Genomic DNA, 18,846 nt, shown 5'->3' on the forward strand with positions numbered 1-18,846 from the left:
AAATTATGTACTGGTAAGTAACATTAACTGCTGTAATGCAAAACATGAACAACTAAGTTGGATGGAAGTCGCCGTCCTCGACATTTACCCATGAAGAAAATCAGCCATCCTATAAGATTCACAGACGTAAAAATAATGGACAGAGAAGAATACTACAGACTAATCAAGAAGAGAATGACATTCAGCAGACCACATCAGAAGCTATAAGGGCCATATTCCTTTTTTCAAAGCCATCACCCTTCACACACCAGCAGACAAGATCAACATCTACAGTGATGATGGTTCAAAATTCAACAGCACCAATCCCGTACATACGTGATGGACCATTCACAGAATTTGGACGACCTAAGGACCAATCACAAGAGTGATAATAATCTATATGAATATCTCTGCCAACTGACAAATTTTTTCCACTCTCTGAGGATGATCACGGTAGGAGATAGCCTAGTAACTGAGACAATGCGGCACAAGCCCAAAAACTCAATACATTCGACGAACAGCAGCTCAGGAAGCCTACATCAACTCTTTATAGATTTTATATTTTGCTGATGTACCTTATAGGATAGATATTTATAATATAGAATCTATCTCTGTAATATTGATAAAAGCCTTATCTAGACTGTACAGTATTTTAGTAGTTTTCACACTGTCTTATATGAAATTTGATAAATATTTAATTTTTAATTTAAAATTATGTATTTTACAGTCTATCTGTATATTCTTAAGGACATACATACATACATACAAATGACTTTTAGAGAACCCAGAGGTTCACTGCTGCCCTCACATAAGCCTGCCATTGGTCCCTATCCTGAGCAAGATTAATCCAGTCCCTAGTATCGTATCCCAACTACTTCAAATCAATTTTAATATTATCCTCCCATCTACGTCTCGTTATCCCCAAAGGTCTTTTTTCCTCACGTCATCCAACTAACACTCTATAAGCATTTCTGGATTCACCCATAAGTGCTATATATCGTACACATCTCAAATGTTTGGATTTAGTGTTCCTAATTATGTTACGTGAAGAATACAATGCATGCAGTTGTGTTGTGTAACTTTTTCCATTCTCCTGTAACTTCATCCCTCTTAGCCACAAATATTTTCCTAAGCACCTTATTCTCAAACACCCTTTAACCTTTGTTACTCTCTCAGAGTTAGAGTCCAAGTTACACAACCATACAGAACAAGCGATAATATAACTGTTTTATGAATTCTTCAGTACCAGTATTAAATGTTACATATATATATAATTTTAATTAAGTGAATGTATTCTGTTAGGTTTCTAAGAGTAAATACCAACAATATATATATATATATATATATATATATATATATATATATATATATATTTTCCACTCAATAATAAACATTCTTATTATTATATTATTATTATTATTATTATTATTATTTTATGTAACATTTAATAATCTTGTTAACAGATCTCGCTAACAAAGTCAGGTCCTGCGATGACTTTCAACATCACAATTCCTCCTGATAATACAAAAGTGGACGTCGATTTTGTTCCTGTGATAGAGTTCACTCATCCAAAATGGCCTCCACACCATGTGCGCGGTCTCTCCGCTGACCTGATTAAAGCAAAGGTATCCTGTACTTGACATGATCAGGGGTAAAATATTTACTCGTTCATTTTAACTACACATTAATACTTCTATTATTCCTGGTTGGGGTTTTATTTCTTAATTATTTGTTTCATGTTTTATTTTATTTTTTTATAAGGAGATATAATAATGAATTGTGCCATTTTGAGTTTATAGATAAGCCTGTAGATAGAGCATATAATTGAATAAAACCTGTAATAATAGGAAATATTATACTTGTTCTTATCTGTCTCAATTACAAAAAAAAAAAAAAACCAATAAATGCAAGACATTCTAACTATACCTACGGAGTTATCTTCAACAGTTCAACTTTGAATACAGATAGGTACCGGTATGTTAAATTGATGCTGAGTTGTCCAAGAAATAGGTAGGAGTCACGTGTCTAGTGCTGCTGCACCTGCTTCAGTATCAAATTACGTAGTCTCTACAATCTTCTAACCTGATTCTTGCATGTGGTGTACACTCACAAAGAATCCCTTATTCCCAATATCTCAGAATTGGATATTTAGTGACTTACACTCATTGGCTTCTGAGTTGTCCTTATTATACTTAAACCCTACAATGTCTATACTTAAACCCTACAATGTCTAGATTAAGTCAACTGTCTTACCTTTTGGATTATAAATAATGACTTTAATGCATGTAATCAAGAAAACGAAAGTTAATTAATTTATTTATTTGGATGCATATTAAATGATTTCGTTTAGTATATTTTCGAGTAAAAATTTAAGTGAAAAAAAAGCTATAAACAAACGGTAATACCATTCGCAACATGACAGGAACTGAATTGTTATGAAGCACACAACATGTACAGTGCGCGGCATATACAACTTACCAGCATTATCATTGGTCATAGCAAGTGTGTTTAGTGGGGTGGTCCGACTGCTCTTTTGCATGGTAGACAGTGATTTAGGCCTATAATTCCATACAAATAATGTGCCGGTAAGATATAATAAATAAACGTTATGTTGATCTTATCTATTATCAAAACATGTGGAAATATCCACACCACGAAAACAAAAATTTTAATCATCAATGGTAAAGACCCAATATTAGCAAACTATGTCTTAATAATATCCCACTAGAAAGAATAAATTCATTTAATTATTTAGGCCACCCACTAACAATAATGAATCACATAATAATAATAATCCCTGGTGTAAGAGCCCGTGAAGGGCCTAGACCGACCAGCTGGCTGCTGGCCTCACGCCCACATGCCGAAGCAGAGGTGGACGATCATCCAACCAGAATGGAGGTATCGTGTGGTTAGCACGATGATCCCCCCAGCCGTTATAGCTGGCATTCGCAACTGGATTTCACTACCTTTCGTAGCTCCCCAAGTGCATCACGATGCTGGGTGGGCACCGGTCCCATACACTGGCCGAAATTTCATGAGAAAATTTCTTCCCCCATGAGGACTCGAACCAGCGTGCATTCTGTAACGCGAGTCCTAGGCAGATGCCTTAGACCACGACGCCACGGCGCGGGACAATGAATCACATAGATATTTCAAATTCAATTACTGGTCACTAAATTTATCAAAACCTTGGGTACCATAAACTCTGTCATGAAGCCAACACTCGTCCAAAAGCAAACAAGAATAAAACTTCACAAAACCTTAGCTCGACCAGTTTTGACTAGAAAAAGAGATGATACCCAAATAACTGCAGCTGATATGCGATCTATGAGATGAACAGCAGGGTACTCTAAATGGGACCACAAGAGGAATGTAGACGTCCTCAATGCAGAGTACTGCAGAATAGCCCACAGTACAGCACTGCCAGTCTGCACATGTAAGCAGCCCAGCCCACCCAAGACCAACATTGTCTGATGCTGCCGCTTTCTAGCCCATTGCACTGGGCTTCAAAAACCCACCATAGTCCTCTGCACTGCTCAGCACTACACTCACATCAACCCACCAGTTGATTGCATTCTACTGCTGTTCTGCTTGCACTCATTGGTTGTGTTTTCGCTTGGCATATGGCATGAGCATACAGTTATCTACATACCGGACAACATACAAACTTAAATTATTTTCCACTGCTGTCGAAAACAGATTCAAAAACTGTCCCTATAGTACTTTTTAAATTTCCATCCGCCTCTGTTTTTTAAACTTTCTAGCAGTAATTTTCTCCTTCACTACTTTTTCTCTAGAGAGAGTGTATTTTAGAATTATGTTTTCATGGCCGGTGTCTGTGATGAAGGTTTTCTGGACTGAGACACAGTGGTATACCAGTCTACCAGTAGACCACGGCATCTCAGCCTGGAAAATCTTCATCACAGAGATTGTATTTCTTTTGCGATGCACCATTATTTGGACTCATCTTGAAAAACAGAAATGAAAAACTAAAACAAAAACGTTTGAAACAGTAGCTGATTGTTGATCGAACCGCACATGCAAGCACAAGCCAGCGCAAACTCAATTAATGAGTAAATAATAGGAGAGGAGACTTGGGCTCCATGTCTGATACCAGCCCACAGCACAAAACCACTCCGCAAGCAGTCCGACCTGGCCGTGCGGTGACTTCACGAGCTTGTTCCATGCAACACTGTGAAGCCCACTGCGGTGCAGTGTGGAAGTAGCCCTTGGGCTGGGCCGTTGTGCAGGTCTCTGCCTCAATGAACTCCAGATCGAACCAATAATTTAGAATGTAGAGGAACACAGAGAGAAAAATGGATAAACCATGTTAACAGGATGAATAACAGCAGAATCCCAAAAGTGATCCTCCATTATGGACCACCAGGGAAAAGATCAATAGGATGTACTGCAATAAGATTGAGTGAGTCCATAACATGTCACATGGCCTTATACATGTTTGAAGATGAAGATGAAGATGATGATGATGATGTTGTTGAAAATGATGTCCACCTTTCTAAGTGCCAGAATCACATCCGTGCAGCTCTCTATTTCTAATTTCACCCAGCATTTGCCTGATTTCATTCTCCAGCTCTTCAAGAGTGTCTGGATTGTTCACATATACTTTTTGTTTTAAATTCCCCCACAGGTAAAAATAACAAACATTTTAAATCCAGGGAACGAGCTAGCAAAAGTACGCTACTAATTATGCGATCATCAAAAACTTTTTCTCATGTTTCTAACGATATAATGGCTGATGTGCAGTGGAGTTATCCTGCTCAAAATAAACATAATGCTTTTCATCTGCAGTGAGTGTTGGAAAAAGAAAATCAGCTGTATGTCTCACACATAAAGTTGTGAGTCGACTGTATCATGAAAAAAAATGAGCCTATTATCCCGTGTGCAGTAACATCTCACCACACAGTCACTTTCTGATCGTAAAGGAGAAATTTATGCACTAAATGAGGATTTTCAGTGTTCCAGTGCCTTATATTCTGAGAGTGGATATAACTGCTTAAATGGAACCAAGCTTTGTCCGTTATCATTAATAACTGAGATTGCTCAACAGTACCATAACACAAAATCACGCAAGTGGCTGGAACCCCTTGCTGTAATCGATGAACTATTGTCACACTAGGAAGATAAAAGTACAGCATTTTCAGCCCTCTTAATGCTGATCTTTGTGACATGTCGCATCCTTGTGCTAACTGGTGTGAAGATTTCCTAGAACTTAGCTGTATTCTTGCCTGAATATCTATAAGTTTCTTCGTTGTGATTATTGTATACAGAAAGATGGACATCATTTTCAACATATGCTTTGATAACAGGTAATATAACATAACGTTTTCTTATTATCTTCTACCAGCACATTATTTGTACGGGAGTATAGGCCTAAATCACTGCTTATTCGTTTTCCTCCTGTGTGACAGGTGGTTGGATCTCTCCTCTAAACACACGCCCTACGACCGGTCACAATGTCAGTAAGTTGTACATGCTGCTCACTGTATATGTCAACTTTGATATGTACTCACATTTATTGTTATAGTTTAGTAAGGTGATGTAATATGCTCTCTTCTTTTTCCACTGAAGCGTACATCCTGGTTTATTGTACCAAAGCCAAAAAAAGGGAACACAGATGGCACCTTATGGAGACTAGCATTTCATGAACAAGAAAGAGAGATGATAAATGATAAAGGTGTCCTGAAGCCCGTGTGTCGACTGCTGAAGGTAAGAAAACAAGATTGAACACACAAAAGTGATAGTTGATGACATGATGATTGTCAGCAAATTTTACATCCATTGTTCTCTAATGAGTCTTTCACTGTGGCTGCCCTGAGTCACGCATAACTACTCTGTGCTATAGTCAATGGTGACTGATTTGCTAAGGCAGGCCTCAGTCATTTGGCTTAATTAAACTCAAATTTTGTTTTTTTATATAACATATTAGTTATTTGAATGGAGAATGTAGCGTTGTGGAAGCATTTTTAAACTTTGTGATGTTTTTAGACCTGTCTTGCAGTAACATTTGTTTCCAAGGTCTGAAGTACTCTGGTCGCGTCGGGCTTCTGCATTTTGTATGTTTTCATGGGCTTTGAGGTTGCAGTTAAAGAGCTGCGACTGAGGCACATTCCTTCTGACCTTGTGACCTGGCCAGTATTCATTCACCCATCAGCTTTCTCTTTTCCACAGACTGTTCTTTTATCAATGCCCATCTCAAGGGTGGAATGGAATGAAAATAGCAGTGATGGCTCGTCTTCCTAAATAAGACATAAATAACATAAAAATTCTCGCTGTCTAGTAGGTATGAGCCCACATTGTACTCTTCCTTTGTGTCTCAGTTTATGACTTAAGAAAAGGTGTTGTACTATTGTACCGTACTTCACAACTATAATACTGTACAATGGTGAGTGTGGTCGAATGTTATGTATTTCGGGAAAATGGAAACCGGAACAGATGCGAACAATAATGATGATGTAATTAATTCATTGTTGGAATATCCTTTTTAAAGAAGAAATAATATTGAAGGAAGAAAAGTTTTAAGTAAAGAGAGACCTATGCTATTACTGACAATTTTTCAGAAAGATAATCTTAAAACGCAAGCTTACAATGCTTTCAAAGCTGGTATGGACAATATAAATGGTTGAGTGGCAATGTGGTGCAAAATAAACTTTGTGTTGGCCGTGCTTGTTGCAGTCGAAAAAAAAAAACAGTGTGGTCTATTAGGGCTTCAGCCACGTAAAAAATATGTCCAGGTAAATTTGAACATATGTTTCTTCAGCTGAGCATAATATGCATTGCTTCATCAGATTGAAACAGTTACTGAAACAAACTCACAGCATAGCAGCTTATTTGGTGAGTGACATTTTATTATTGTTTTTCATTATATCATTGGCTATAATATTATTATTAATAGCAATAATATTATCAACAATAATAAATAATCTGTATAGGAATTATTTAAACTAGTTACATCAGGCCTCACTGAGGATTTCAGTCACCGGCCGCTACTGGCTATGGTGATGAGATGCCATGACACTAGGGCTGCCAACTCCACAAATACCCATTAAGTGACATTTGTTGATGCACTGAGATCAGCGTATCAACATCATCAATTATCACCATCACCATCATTAGCCTTTCCCATGTTGGGCCCATCTCTTGTATGGTCTTCCCAAAGAGCTTGTTCCACAAGGAAAGTAACAAAGAATTTGCTGTGATATGCTGGATCTGTCCATTCTGTTCACATGTTGAATCTAATCTTGTCTGTCATGCTTTAAATATTCAACTAACTTATTGGAGTTATCTGGAGTTCATGTAAAATTTCTTGATTTGTTTAGTGCTCGAATGAAGTATAGCCAGCAGTCCTTCTCAAATATTTCATTTCAGGTGTGGTGAGCCGATGTTCGCTTTTTTTCCTAATGATCCATGCCTCACTTCCACACAAAAGTATTGCCCTGCCCAAAATGTTATTTGCTTTTAATCTTGTATGAATATGAACTTCGTTTGATGTGAAAACTTGATTATTTCTGAAAGGTCTATTAAAATTCTAAATTTTGAAATGAATATCGTGTTCTTCTAAATAGATAGATAGGCCTATTTGAAAGAACTGACCCGTTCCAATATTTAATCATCTGCACATATCTTTCTGCGGACTGACATTATCCCTGAAATGCAATGACGTTTCTTTTTCAGTTGATATTTCCATGTTAAACTGTCCTGCTATGAGATTTAGATGCTGCACCAAGTACGATATTGTAACTCATCTTCATTGTAATACTTGATCATCGGCATGTAACAGGGTATCTAGTGTGTTGTTACACTGAAGCAGAATATTTGCATGTACTGTTAATCTCCAATGTCTGATAATGACATTGGTATAAATAATAAAAAGTAAAGGTAAGTAAAGGCAGGCCTTGTCAAACCCCGCAATTTATAGATCTCCATTCTAATGTTTTTGTTTGATTTCGATGGTAATACAGTTTCTATATTTTCTTTCAGAAATTTCGAGACACCCAAGGCATAAATATTGCGAGCTATTATTTAAAAACAATGTTCCTATGGGAGGTGGACATCCGTGGAAGAGAATTTTGGACACAGAAGCAGGGATTCCTCTTCATGCATGTGAGTTGTGAAAAGAGACTGCAGTGATGACTTGTTTGCCAGAAGAGATTTTCTTTGAAGCACTTGCATTTCTGTAAATATGTCCTGTGAGTGTAACATTTTAAAGTCATTACAATGGTTAGATTCAAGGATGAGTTATGATTTGGTTTTCAGAAGTTTCAGTCATATCTTTTATGACTAATACCGTGATTCTCAGTCTGGAATGCTCCCCCCCTCTTCCTCATGGAGCATAACGAAGTCACGCGAAAACATACTCATATTTAAATCTCAGATTACAATTTATGAATATAAAATGTATAACAAAAATGGATTGTGGAAACTGATTTTATTTATCTACATTCGTGTGTAAAACAAGCCTTTATTTGATACTTGAATTTCGAAAGTGTCACTTCAGTCATATAACATTTAAAAAACCCACTGCCACATATTTTTACATAGCAACGTGTTACAAAAATTTCGTAACATTCTCTTTGCAACATCAATTAAAAAAAATTAAACACATCAAACTAATTTTATTGTAATGTGACAATTACTACAATTTTGAATATTCACTTTAGATGCCACATTCCTTTCCACATTAGGTACAGTACTAATTTATTAGAAGCCACATATATATATATGAAATCCCAAACATATAATACAGATAAAACTACAATTTTGTGAACATATTGTTATCATAAGAAATCTTTCATCTAGTGAATTTTGAAGAAACTACCTGTAGTAAATTTAATCAGGCTCTCAGACTGATAACAGGTGCTTTGAAAAGAATGCCAATTCCTGCACTGCAAATAGCAACGAATAACATTGCAATCAAGAAAGAAATAGAGAGACTCGCGTTAATACAGTATGAGAAGCTAATCAGACTGACATTTGTCCCCTACTGGTCAAATTATCAACGTCAACCTAGACAACTCAAAACTCAAAAAGGTTTTGTTCAATACATCGATAACATAAAACCACAGTACCAGTATTTTCTCATATCCATAACAGAAAACCTATTGACACCTACATTGCCACTACAGCAACGTGATGTTCATCTGAGACTAAACCTCACATAGATGGTCAAGAAAAGTGAAAATAATAGAACTATTTCGAAACAATTGGCATTAGAAACTATAAATCAAATTTATCCTCCAGATAACATGTTGCACATATTTATGCAGATAGATCTCAACTTGAGAGAAATAGTAAAGTTGGCGTAGAAGTTCACAGCAGTCTTTTCAGCTTCTATCACACACTGGGAGACTCCATACAAACTTCGATGGAGAAATGAAAGCTATATGACTGGCCCTAGAACAACTAATTTTGAAACTAAATGACTTTGAAAATGCAGTTCTCTTGAGTGACTCACAAGCAGCTTTACAAGGTCCACACTTGTGGAGTAAAGGTTAGCGCATCTGGCCGTGAAACCAGATGGCCCAAGTTCGAATTCCGGTTGGGACAAGTTACCTGGTTGAGGTTTTTCCGGGGTTTTCCCTCAACCCAATATGAGCAAATGCTGGGTAACTATCGGTGCTGGACCCTGGACTCATTTCATGAGCATTATCACCTTCATCTCATTCAGACACTAAATAACCTGAGATGTTGATACAGCGTCGTAAAATAACCTACTTAAAAAAAAAAAACTTTACAAGTCATAGCCACACCCCAACTCCTTGATTCAAGACTAGCAGCTACCCGCAGCCTCCTAGGGGAACTACAGCATAACCAGAAGCAAATTTGTTTTCAGTGGATTCCTTTGCATTCTGGAGTTCCTGGAAATGAACCAGCTGATGCTTTGGCGAAGGAAGGAACTCAAATAGTAACTACATCTAAACACAAAACATCGTTTAACTCGGCTAAACTCTACATCAAGAGAAGATTCAGAGACGAAACTCTTCAACATCACAAAACTGTCTGCGAAGAAAAACAGTGGAGTTCACTATTGACATCTGAAGCTATTCCAAACCATCCCCGCAAGGAATCAGTTGCAACATTCCTTATCCTCACTGGTCACAATCTTCTGGCTGCCCATTTACATCGGCTTTTCATCCTGCCATCATCAGTCTGCATTCTGGCAAAGATGAGAGTAGTATTATGGACTAGAAACTGCTGTGCCTTACAAACCTTTCATTATAAGACAATAGGTGATTTGTATTGGGAAGTTCGTAGACAAATGATCACGTATCAAGTGTCTGGGCATTAAATTAAATAACGAGAAAATAATTAACATGAGAAAGACATATAATACATATTCCGAAGTGATATAGTGTTAAAGTTGTGTAATCAAGATGTATAAATTAAATAAATAAACATTTAAAATTACATAAACTAAATACAATTTCTTCTGTCTTATTTTCATTTTTTCATGTCTTATTAGCATGAAACTAACTTGCACATTTATTTATTACTTCTTCATTAAATTTTTCAAGAGAATTCATAGACTTACTAATAGTTAAGAAAGTAATGTAATGAGCATATAAAACACTTTTATCAAAAACGTAACTTGGAAGATAATATTTATGTAAATAATAAAAAAGAATGACCAAGCAGTTAGTTACTTAAGTGAGTTAGAAATATGATTGTTCATAATGCATTGAAACCTGTTAGAAAGTTACTATTTAATAATTCAAAGTGCAATGTTAATTATTTTAAATTATCAACAAGAATATCATGAGAGACAGCATCACTTTGGATACATCAACAAAAGCATCGCTGCTTTTTTCTCTTGAAAATCATGAAATATGAAAGAGACGATATTTTTTACAGCTTTCTTAATACTCTGGTTTTCACTGAATTCTGTTTTCGTCATTGCTCAATCGTCTATTTAGCTTAAAAGATATTGGTAATAAATTACTTGTATCTTCTGTACAATGTGTAGGTTAGAGTTATGATGGAGATCCATTCATTCATTTAGTATTCTGCCCAAGGGCAGGTCTTTCACTTATTGTAGTTGTATAAATGTTCTAATTTCAGATGCTGAAGGTCTTTCGTGATAAACTCCAGCAGAAATCGATCAAATATTACTGGGATAAGCGCTACGACCTTACAGAAGGATGCAATGTCAGTCACAAGAAGAATGTCTGCGATAGACTGAACAAGATAATTGAAAAAATAGAGAAAGAAGTTGAAACCAATCCAATGATTGTAGCGAAATTTATCTGTAAGTTTTTGAGTTCACATTACAAATTAAGACGTGAAAAAAAATAAAAAAAAGTTAATCTTTAGGTAGTTTTTCTTATTCTACATTCCAGCTGTTGCCAACTTAGTCTTTCCACGGGGGTCACACCATCTCATGCAAGTTGTCCGAGTTTACATTACGAATTGAGACATTAATCTGTAGAAAAGTTTTTCTAGAAAATGTCACATCAGTTTTCAGGTGTCACACAGAAAGAACTACTGTTGTTGTTGTTGTTGTTGTTGTTGTTTAGTCAACTGTCCGAAGACAGGTTTGAATCTCACAAGTGATACCAAGAAGGTACCACTTATGAGGCAACTAGGCTAAAGATAATGGGGTAGGGTAGCCAGTTTCTTTCCCCCTAAAGAACTATTAAAGTATATTATTTTCTGTAACTAAAAGCCGATTTCACCAACATGTTACTTATCATCAATTAACTAATTGTAATTTAACTTAAATACGGAAGTTAAGTACGCGAAGAGCTATAAAATGTTTTCCAGAAGAATCCTGGACTTACCGATTTCAATCAGTAGTAAATGTTTTGTCGGGAAAGTGTACGAAAATGGGACAATGTGTCTTTCCAATATAAACAATTCCAAAATTGAAGTATTCTCTGGTGACATCAGTCGAAGTTAAGTGTTTTCTGCCTACAAACTTGTGTTAACAGACAAAAAGTGTAAATAGTCTCTCGAAGATTTGAAGAAGTTACTGGTTGTGTATTGCGAGTGCGAGACTTTTATAAGACACTATTACTCATCATCATGAACTTTACAGACTAAGGCTCCATTGAGCCTGTTTCTGTCTTTCTCCAGATAAATGTTCTTAATCAATCCAGCGCTGCTTAGGTCATCCTGGATCTCTATGTCCTCTAGGCTGTTGTTTGAAAACCAGTTTTATTAGCCATGTTGATTCCATTCATGGAATGTGTTGTAGCCACTGGAGTTGGTATTTTTATGTCTTCCAAGATATTTGAAACCTTTAATTTTTCTCGTATATCTACATTTCTTTTTTATCCAATCTTGTGAGATCTAATAGTGGGCGTAAAACCCTCATTTGAGCAGCTTCTAGCTCCCTCATGTTTAGCATTGAGAGTCCAAAGGCTGGTAACCTGTCCAAGGGAAATTCATTTATACTCAAAACAATCTCAAGACAAGTAGGACTGATACTCAACTAACAATAATAAGTATAAGAGCTATTTGAGAGCACATGGTAGCATTGCCGCAGTCATTCAGTAAAATCTACAAGTTGTGGAACGATAAAGAATAACACCGCCATGTAGTGCTGCATTACTATAGATTGAGATTCACTATCAAATAGCCTATGCCAGTACTATTGTTTATTGAATGTCGAGTCGAAGTTTCGAGCTTCATTATCATAATATCACTTGAAAAGTACTACTCAAAAGTGGGATTTTCCTTAAACCAGGTTTCCTTAAAAGCGATAATTAATTACATTATTTTTATGGTAATTTGGCTGGGACTTAATAGATTATTCCTTAAAAACGGAAATGTGTGTGTGTGTGTGTGTGTCTAATGCCTACCCACTTCACTTTGCGTAATTCGGGTTTTGCATACTGCGGATAGATGGCAGAACTGTGACCCATTTTCAAGTTGCACACCATTTCAACGGGCCAGATTATGCATGATGTGTATATGTGAAGAGTTATGTGCACTAGGGTGAGTGTATGTTAAGTGTTCGTATAAGTATAGTGTAGGGAATGGGTGAGGATGATGATGAAGGTGAGAAAGGGAGAAGGGGAAACCCCAGTGCCGGCACATAGCCTACTCTTGTGAATAGCACCAAGGGGCCGCCAGGCTTAACATCCCCAACTGACAGACGAATCACTATCAACAGTGACATATGCCTTCTCTTCATATGCACTGCGGAAAGATTTGGAATTTAACCCAGGCATATTGGTGCACAATTTAGTGATTAGAAGTTGTACACTGCCATCTCTCCTAGTTCTGAGGTAGAAATTTTACATAAAAATTTCTGACCCCACCGGGAATCGAACACGGGCCAGCTAGTCTTAAGGCAGACACCTACCACAGAGGTAACTTGGCAGACGTCAAAAAAGGAAACGGAAATGTTAAAATGGGGTTTTTTTTCCCTGTATTTATTAGTTTTGAGTACGATATGATCAACAGTCATTTTAGATATGATTTATAGAGCCAATTTTTAATTTCTGTAGCCATTTTCATAATTTTATGGAGTCTATTTTAGGCACTTAAAATCCAATTTTTAGAGCATAAAAATCCGAAGTCTAGTAATAACAGGTGTAACATACATTGAACTACAGACAGAAATACTTTTTGGAGCAGTTGGCATTAGGCATTTATATCGCAATTCTCACGACTAAGTTTAACCTAAAAGTTTGACATTCGACTCCTTTCGACTCTGAATACTGGTAAGTTATTCCGTAATGTACTGGTACACATATTTTTGGCATTTGTGCGTAATGTGATAGATATCTCTTTAGATTCAACCACAAAGGATGTAAAATGTGCCAGACTAAACCAAAAAAATGTTCACAGACTCAGTAAATCTTTGTCTTTTTCCAGTGACAGAGGAGGAGTTTGAAAGTCTGGAGATGAGCATCACTCTGCCCAACCAATACAAACAGCTGCAGATCGAGTAGTATCAAACAGCAGTGTGGTATGCCAGAGGTTGTTAAGGAAAGTTCACAATAGGTGCAAGTGAAGAAGCCAGAACCCAAATCAGGAAGACATTGTCTATGTTAGCTTCTATTTCATTTTGAGGAATTATGTATGAATCAAATTCAACTTCTGCAATCATCCTTGCAAGATTACATGGGAACTGTTAATAAGCTCATGTCGAAACATCCTCAAACTGTGCACATCATTAGGTCTTTACAGCAGCAAATACGAGGTAGGCTACAGTCACCAATTAAGTTACAAATTGAAGTAGCAACCTAAATTTTTTAATGAGACGTCTGAAACTATCACCACTAGGCAGCATTATTATCGATGTGTGCAAAAGTGAAACAATTTTTTTAATTGGTCTATTGTACGACACTTTATCAGCTACGATGATTATCTAGCATCTGAGTAATAAAAGTAATAATGCCAGGGAAATGAGTCCAGGGTCCAGCACAGAAAATTACCCAGTATTTGCCCTGAACAGATTGAGGGAAAACCCCAGAAAAAACCTCAACCAGATAATGTCACAACCAGGATGTGAACCTCAGAGCCACTTGTTTCACAGTCAGGCATGTTAACCATTACTCCACAGCAGTGTACAAGTGAAACTAAGAAGCATCAGGTGCAATATGGCGGAACCTCTGCATGGATGTGTCACTGGTGACTTGATCCTAGCATTGATGCATGCTTTGTCTTGGGCCTGTGACTATCCGGGTCAACATATTGTCCCCTTCATCCTGTCTACTCGGATCAAGCTGCCAAACTGTTGCACAACAGCTACTGTGGTAACCTCTACTAGCCGACCAACTTGATGTTCGATACTTGTCTGTCCTTCAGAGAACTTCTGCACTCAATTGTAGAGAGCTTGACATGACAGGCAATACTCATACGTGGTCAGCATTTCTTTATGAAAATCCTTTGCTACCAAAATGTTTCCCAGAAAAATCGCACAACGGAGTGCTTCTTGACAATGATACACTCGTGCAGAGTGCCTCATCTTGCAATTGCTGCTTCTTTATTTCACTTGTGAGCACATCGATCTTTGACACTTGGCTAGTGGTGATACTGGCGCCTCATTTAAAAAATATAGGGTCGCTAGTTCGATTGTAACTTACTTACCAACCCGTCTGTGCAAATCAAAGAAAAATAGTTGCTCATGCTATTTGTATGGTTACGAAATTGAAGTCTAAATAAAAGATACTGTAATCGAAAAATTAAGTACCTAACTCTCAGTTGTGATTAGTTAGTGCTCACTTAGTTGAAAAGTGCACTGAATGTACAAGGCATGTCGCATGTCTTGTGTATACTGTAGAAGTTCGTGCAAATGCATATTTTTATTGAAGGCACTTTGTAAATGCAGTTGCGGGACCGTATTTTTTTGAAAATAGTGATACATACGAAATTTTGCACGATTACTTTCTTTCTTACATTTACCCTTCCAGATACCTAAGATACCATATTTATGCAAAACAAACTCGCGAAGTAACGCTAAATTTGGATCATTGTGCGAAATTTGTCAATAACCACGAAATAAACTCTCCCTATTGCAAGAACTACGAAATATGCAGCAAAATTTTATTCAATGTTGTTAAAAAGCATGTTTATGATTTTGTCTCAGTCAATTTGTCAATTGCTTGGTAATGCCAATATTTCTGTACAGTAGTTTCTCATGGATATCGTGTACACTTAATTTTACCATTTCTATGACTATGTAGCAAAGATTGAAGAATGAATGCTGTATGTAGCATTCTTCAGTGTTATGAACCAGAGGCTATATTTTTAATTTTGATGTAAGAGGATTTTGGGGGACCAGTAGAGGACCACAGTGAATTTGATATGAATTATTTGCAAGAAATGTGGTTCTCTACAGGAGCTTTTCTGCATACGCGAAAATACTCACTGACTATCATACAAATCTTGGAACAATCAATGTAGAAACCATGCACAGTTTATACTTTCGAGATGCTGATATGTGTAAACAAAAATAGTTATTCATGCAACGATCATTTAATGAAGCCTGCTCATGTCGAAAACTGCACGAGTGTCTTAATAGCCATTATATGAGAGTTACATACAACTGTTTTTCTATGACCTGTAGTAAGGTTAGACAAAAATTAATTAATTCATTAAAAATTAAAATTAAAGTTTAGATACATACTTCTTTATATTGACAATATGGAAGTATGAATATGGTGGGAAACAAAACAGTGACGTTTGAGACAGTGGGAAACAAAATAAAGCTAGTGATCCTTATTTGCAGTTCCTGTAGGCTAAGTACTTTTTTTTTTAAATAATTTATTGATTGATCAGCGCATTTAGCGCTATACAGATCATTTCTAAATAAAATATGAATACAGTACATGACACAGAATTGAGGGCAGCCTAGATTGGGCTCTTCAATGAACAAAAAAAATTGTTAATAAATAATTATATACACAGGTTGGTGTGATGATAAATTTTGATTATAATATGAGGTCCATTGGAGTCGGATCTTGATTCTGGTGGAGAATGTGGACTTTCTTCCGAGAGAGTAGTGGACGGCATCTGGAACATTTTCTAGGTTGTTATAGAACTTCTTAGCTTGTGAATGAATAAACTGTTTGATTGTGTCAATACCAGTTTCTCTGTGTAGTTGGCTGTTATGGACAAACCAAGGAGAAATGAGTGAAATTCGTAGAACTTTATTTTGAAATGACTGGGTGTGTTTAATTTCACTTACTGCAGCTCCTCCCCAGACAGGATAGGCGTAAAGCAGTAGAGGTCGTAATAGAGATGTGTAAAGTAGCATGCAATTTTGTAGCTTTAGAGATGATTTCTTGTTGAGGAGCGGATATAATTCAGTGAGTCTTGAGTAGGCCAATTTAAGTTTGTTGTTGATGTGATGTTTCCATGATAGATGGCGATCGACGTGCACTGCAAGGTATTTTACACCTTCATCCTTTGGTTTCCACGGTATCACGTTGGTTGAAAGATTTATGCATGGGAGGATTAGCAGGACGACACAAAGTAAATATCATTGCTTCGCATTTATTATAGTTCAATGCGATGCACCAATTTTCAAGCCAAGGGTATATGATGTTTAAGGCTTCCTGAAGGTGATTTGAGGCTATGTTAATGTTGTGATGGGTTGCATAAATAGGTGTATCATCTGCATCCTATAGGTACGAAAAATAAATAAATGAAATCATAGTTCCATTTTGTAAGTTTTAACATTACCGGTAACTGAAATATAAAAACTATTGAATAATGTCTGATTCAAGCAGAAAATGTGTAGTGTTGTATTTTAATTGAGTTTACTACAATTCTGCAGTTTGATTAAGCATTTAACATCTCGAATTCAATGGTATTTACTGAAATAAGAAATCTGTATCGAAATGATAACCTGTATCGAAATGACATTCATTTCGATACAGATGGCCATTGAATAATAACTTCAATTCAGTATGGTCGTAGTAAAAAATGCATCACAGTATTCTTCGAATGAATTTCCTTGTAATCTAACATTTATATTGAGTTCCTCACTAGGTTAAATGTAATATACTATGAACAAATTTTTAACATTTTCATAATTTTTATGCTACATTTTTTTTCTTATAATTTTCATATACTGATACATTAGTAGTTTAATTAAATTTAGTAATTGTAACTTTAGTTTCAGTTTACTGTATTTTATTTCAAAGATTGTTGTCCTCTTCTAAGAAGCTTAAAATAAGTAAAATCAAATTTATATAATTTCATGTAGGTATATAATTCCAGTTCCCTATATTTTCATTTTAAAACTGTTTTCTCCTAAGGTACATATAACGAAATTTAAACAATTATATTTAGGTAGGTCTAAGTTTAGTTTCCAATATCTTAATTCTGACATTGATGTCACTCTTCTGATGTGTATATAGATGAGTAAAATGATTATTTTAGGGTGTACTTTAATATTTTAAAACCTTTTTTTAGAGTTCAAATATCCGAGGTCTACTCACAAATAAAAGTAAAACAGTCTGCATAACTTTGGCACTATCGGTGAGGACATAGAGATTCAAGAAAACCACATTCTATTTAGTATTTAGTGATTTTGTATTATTACCATGATTATTATATTTATTATAATATTTACTGGGTAATATCATGTCTTATAGCTGTAATATTAACATACTCATGTGACTATTAATTACGTCATAGTAATTTCATTTTTGAAATGCTACACAGTATCACAGTCTAATACATGTATTAGACTGTGACAGTATCTTGCGTACAGTCGACCTGGTTGGCAAGTTGGTATAGCGCTGGCCTTCTATGCCCAAGGTTGCGGGTTCGATCCCGGGCCAGGTCGATGGCATTTAAGTGTGCTTAAATGTGACAGGCTCATGTCAGTAAATTTACTGGCACGTAAAAGAACTCCAGCGGGACAAAATTCCGGCACATCCGGCGACGCTGATATAACCACTGCAGTTGCGAGCGTCGTTAAATAAAACATAACATTTTTTTCTTGCGTACATAACACGTGCTGCTGGCTGATGCTCGTTGTCAATACAGTGGAGAAAAGTCAGAGAGTGGAAGCAAAAATTCAGTTACATACCCTGAGACAGAGAAAGCATTATGCTTCCATATCTATCTGTCTCCCTTTCTCTTCCCAGCAACTCAGGGTCACAAGCAGGTGTTAGGAACCAAACATCTCACATTGACGCACAAGTTCAAATTCATCCGAGTCAAAACATTGTATAAAGAGGAAATGAAATAAAAGAAACAACAAATAATAAAGCTGGTTCTGTACCCAAATAAAAAAAAATCTTTCTTTTAAAATAGAAGGGGAAGCAATGCTTCCACCACATCCATGGACGCTATGCCCCTGTACTGTACTGGTATATACATTCAGACTCTCTCAGCAAAGAAGTTAGAATGTCCCACAAACAGAAACTTATTGTTCTATACCGG

The 18,846-nt window shown here is 36.3% G+C and overlaps 1 protein-coding gene and 1 long non-coding RNA gene across 2 annotated transcripts in view; one reads left to right on the plus strand and one right to left on the minus strand.

Annotated features, from left to right (window-relative positions):
- The window catches only part of LOC138702817 (cyclic GMP-AMP synthase-like receptor), a 35,914-nt gene extending 17,465 nt beyond the window's left edge, over positions 1-18,449 (plus strand). The window contains exons 6-10 of the mRNA XM_069830114.1: positions 1,443-1,604; positions 5,569-5,706; positions 7,978-8,100; positions 11,056-11,242; positions 13,819-18,449. Of these exons, the coding sequence (XP_069686215.1) occupies positions 1,443-1,604; positions 5,569-5,706; positions 7,978-8,100; positions 11,056-11,242; positions 13,819-13,895 (687 nt within the window). The 3' untranslated portion in view covers positions 13,896-18,449. The remainder of the gene's footprint in view (positions 1-1,442; positions 1,605-5,568; positions 5,707-7,977; positions 8,101-11,055; positions 11,243-13,818) is intronic.
- LOC138702867 (uncharacterized) overlaps positions 1-18,846 on the minus strand; it is a 154,126-nt gene that overhangs the window by 39,660 nt on the left and 95,620 nt on the right. The window lies entirely within an intron of this gene.

This window comes from Periplaneta americana, chromosome 7 (assembly GCF_040183065.1).
Source record: "Periplaneta americana isolate PAMFEO1 chromosome 7, P.americana_PAMFEO1_priV1, whole genome shotgun sequence".
NCBI lineage: Eukaryota > Metazoa > Arthropoda > Insecta > Blattodea > Blattidae > Periplaneta > Periplaneta americana.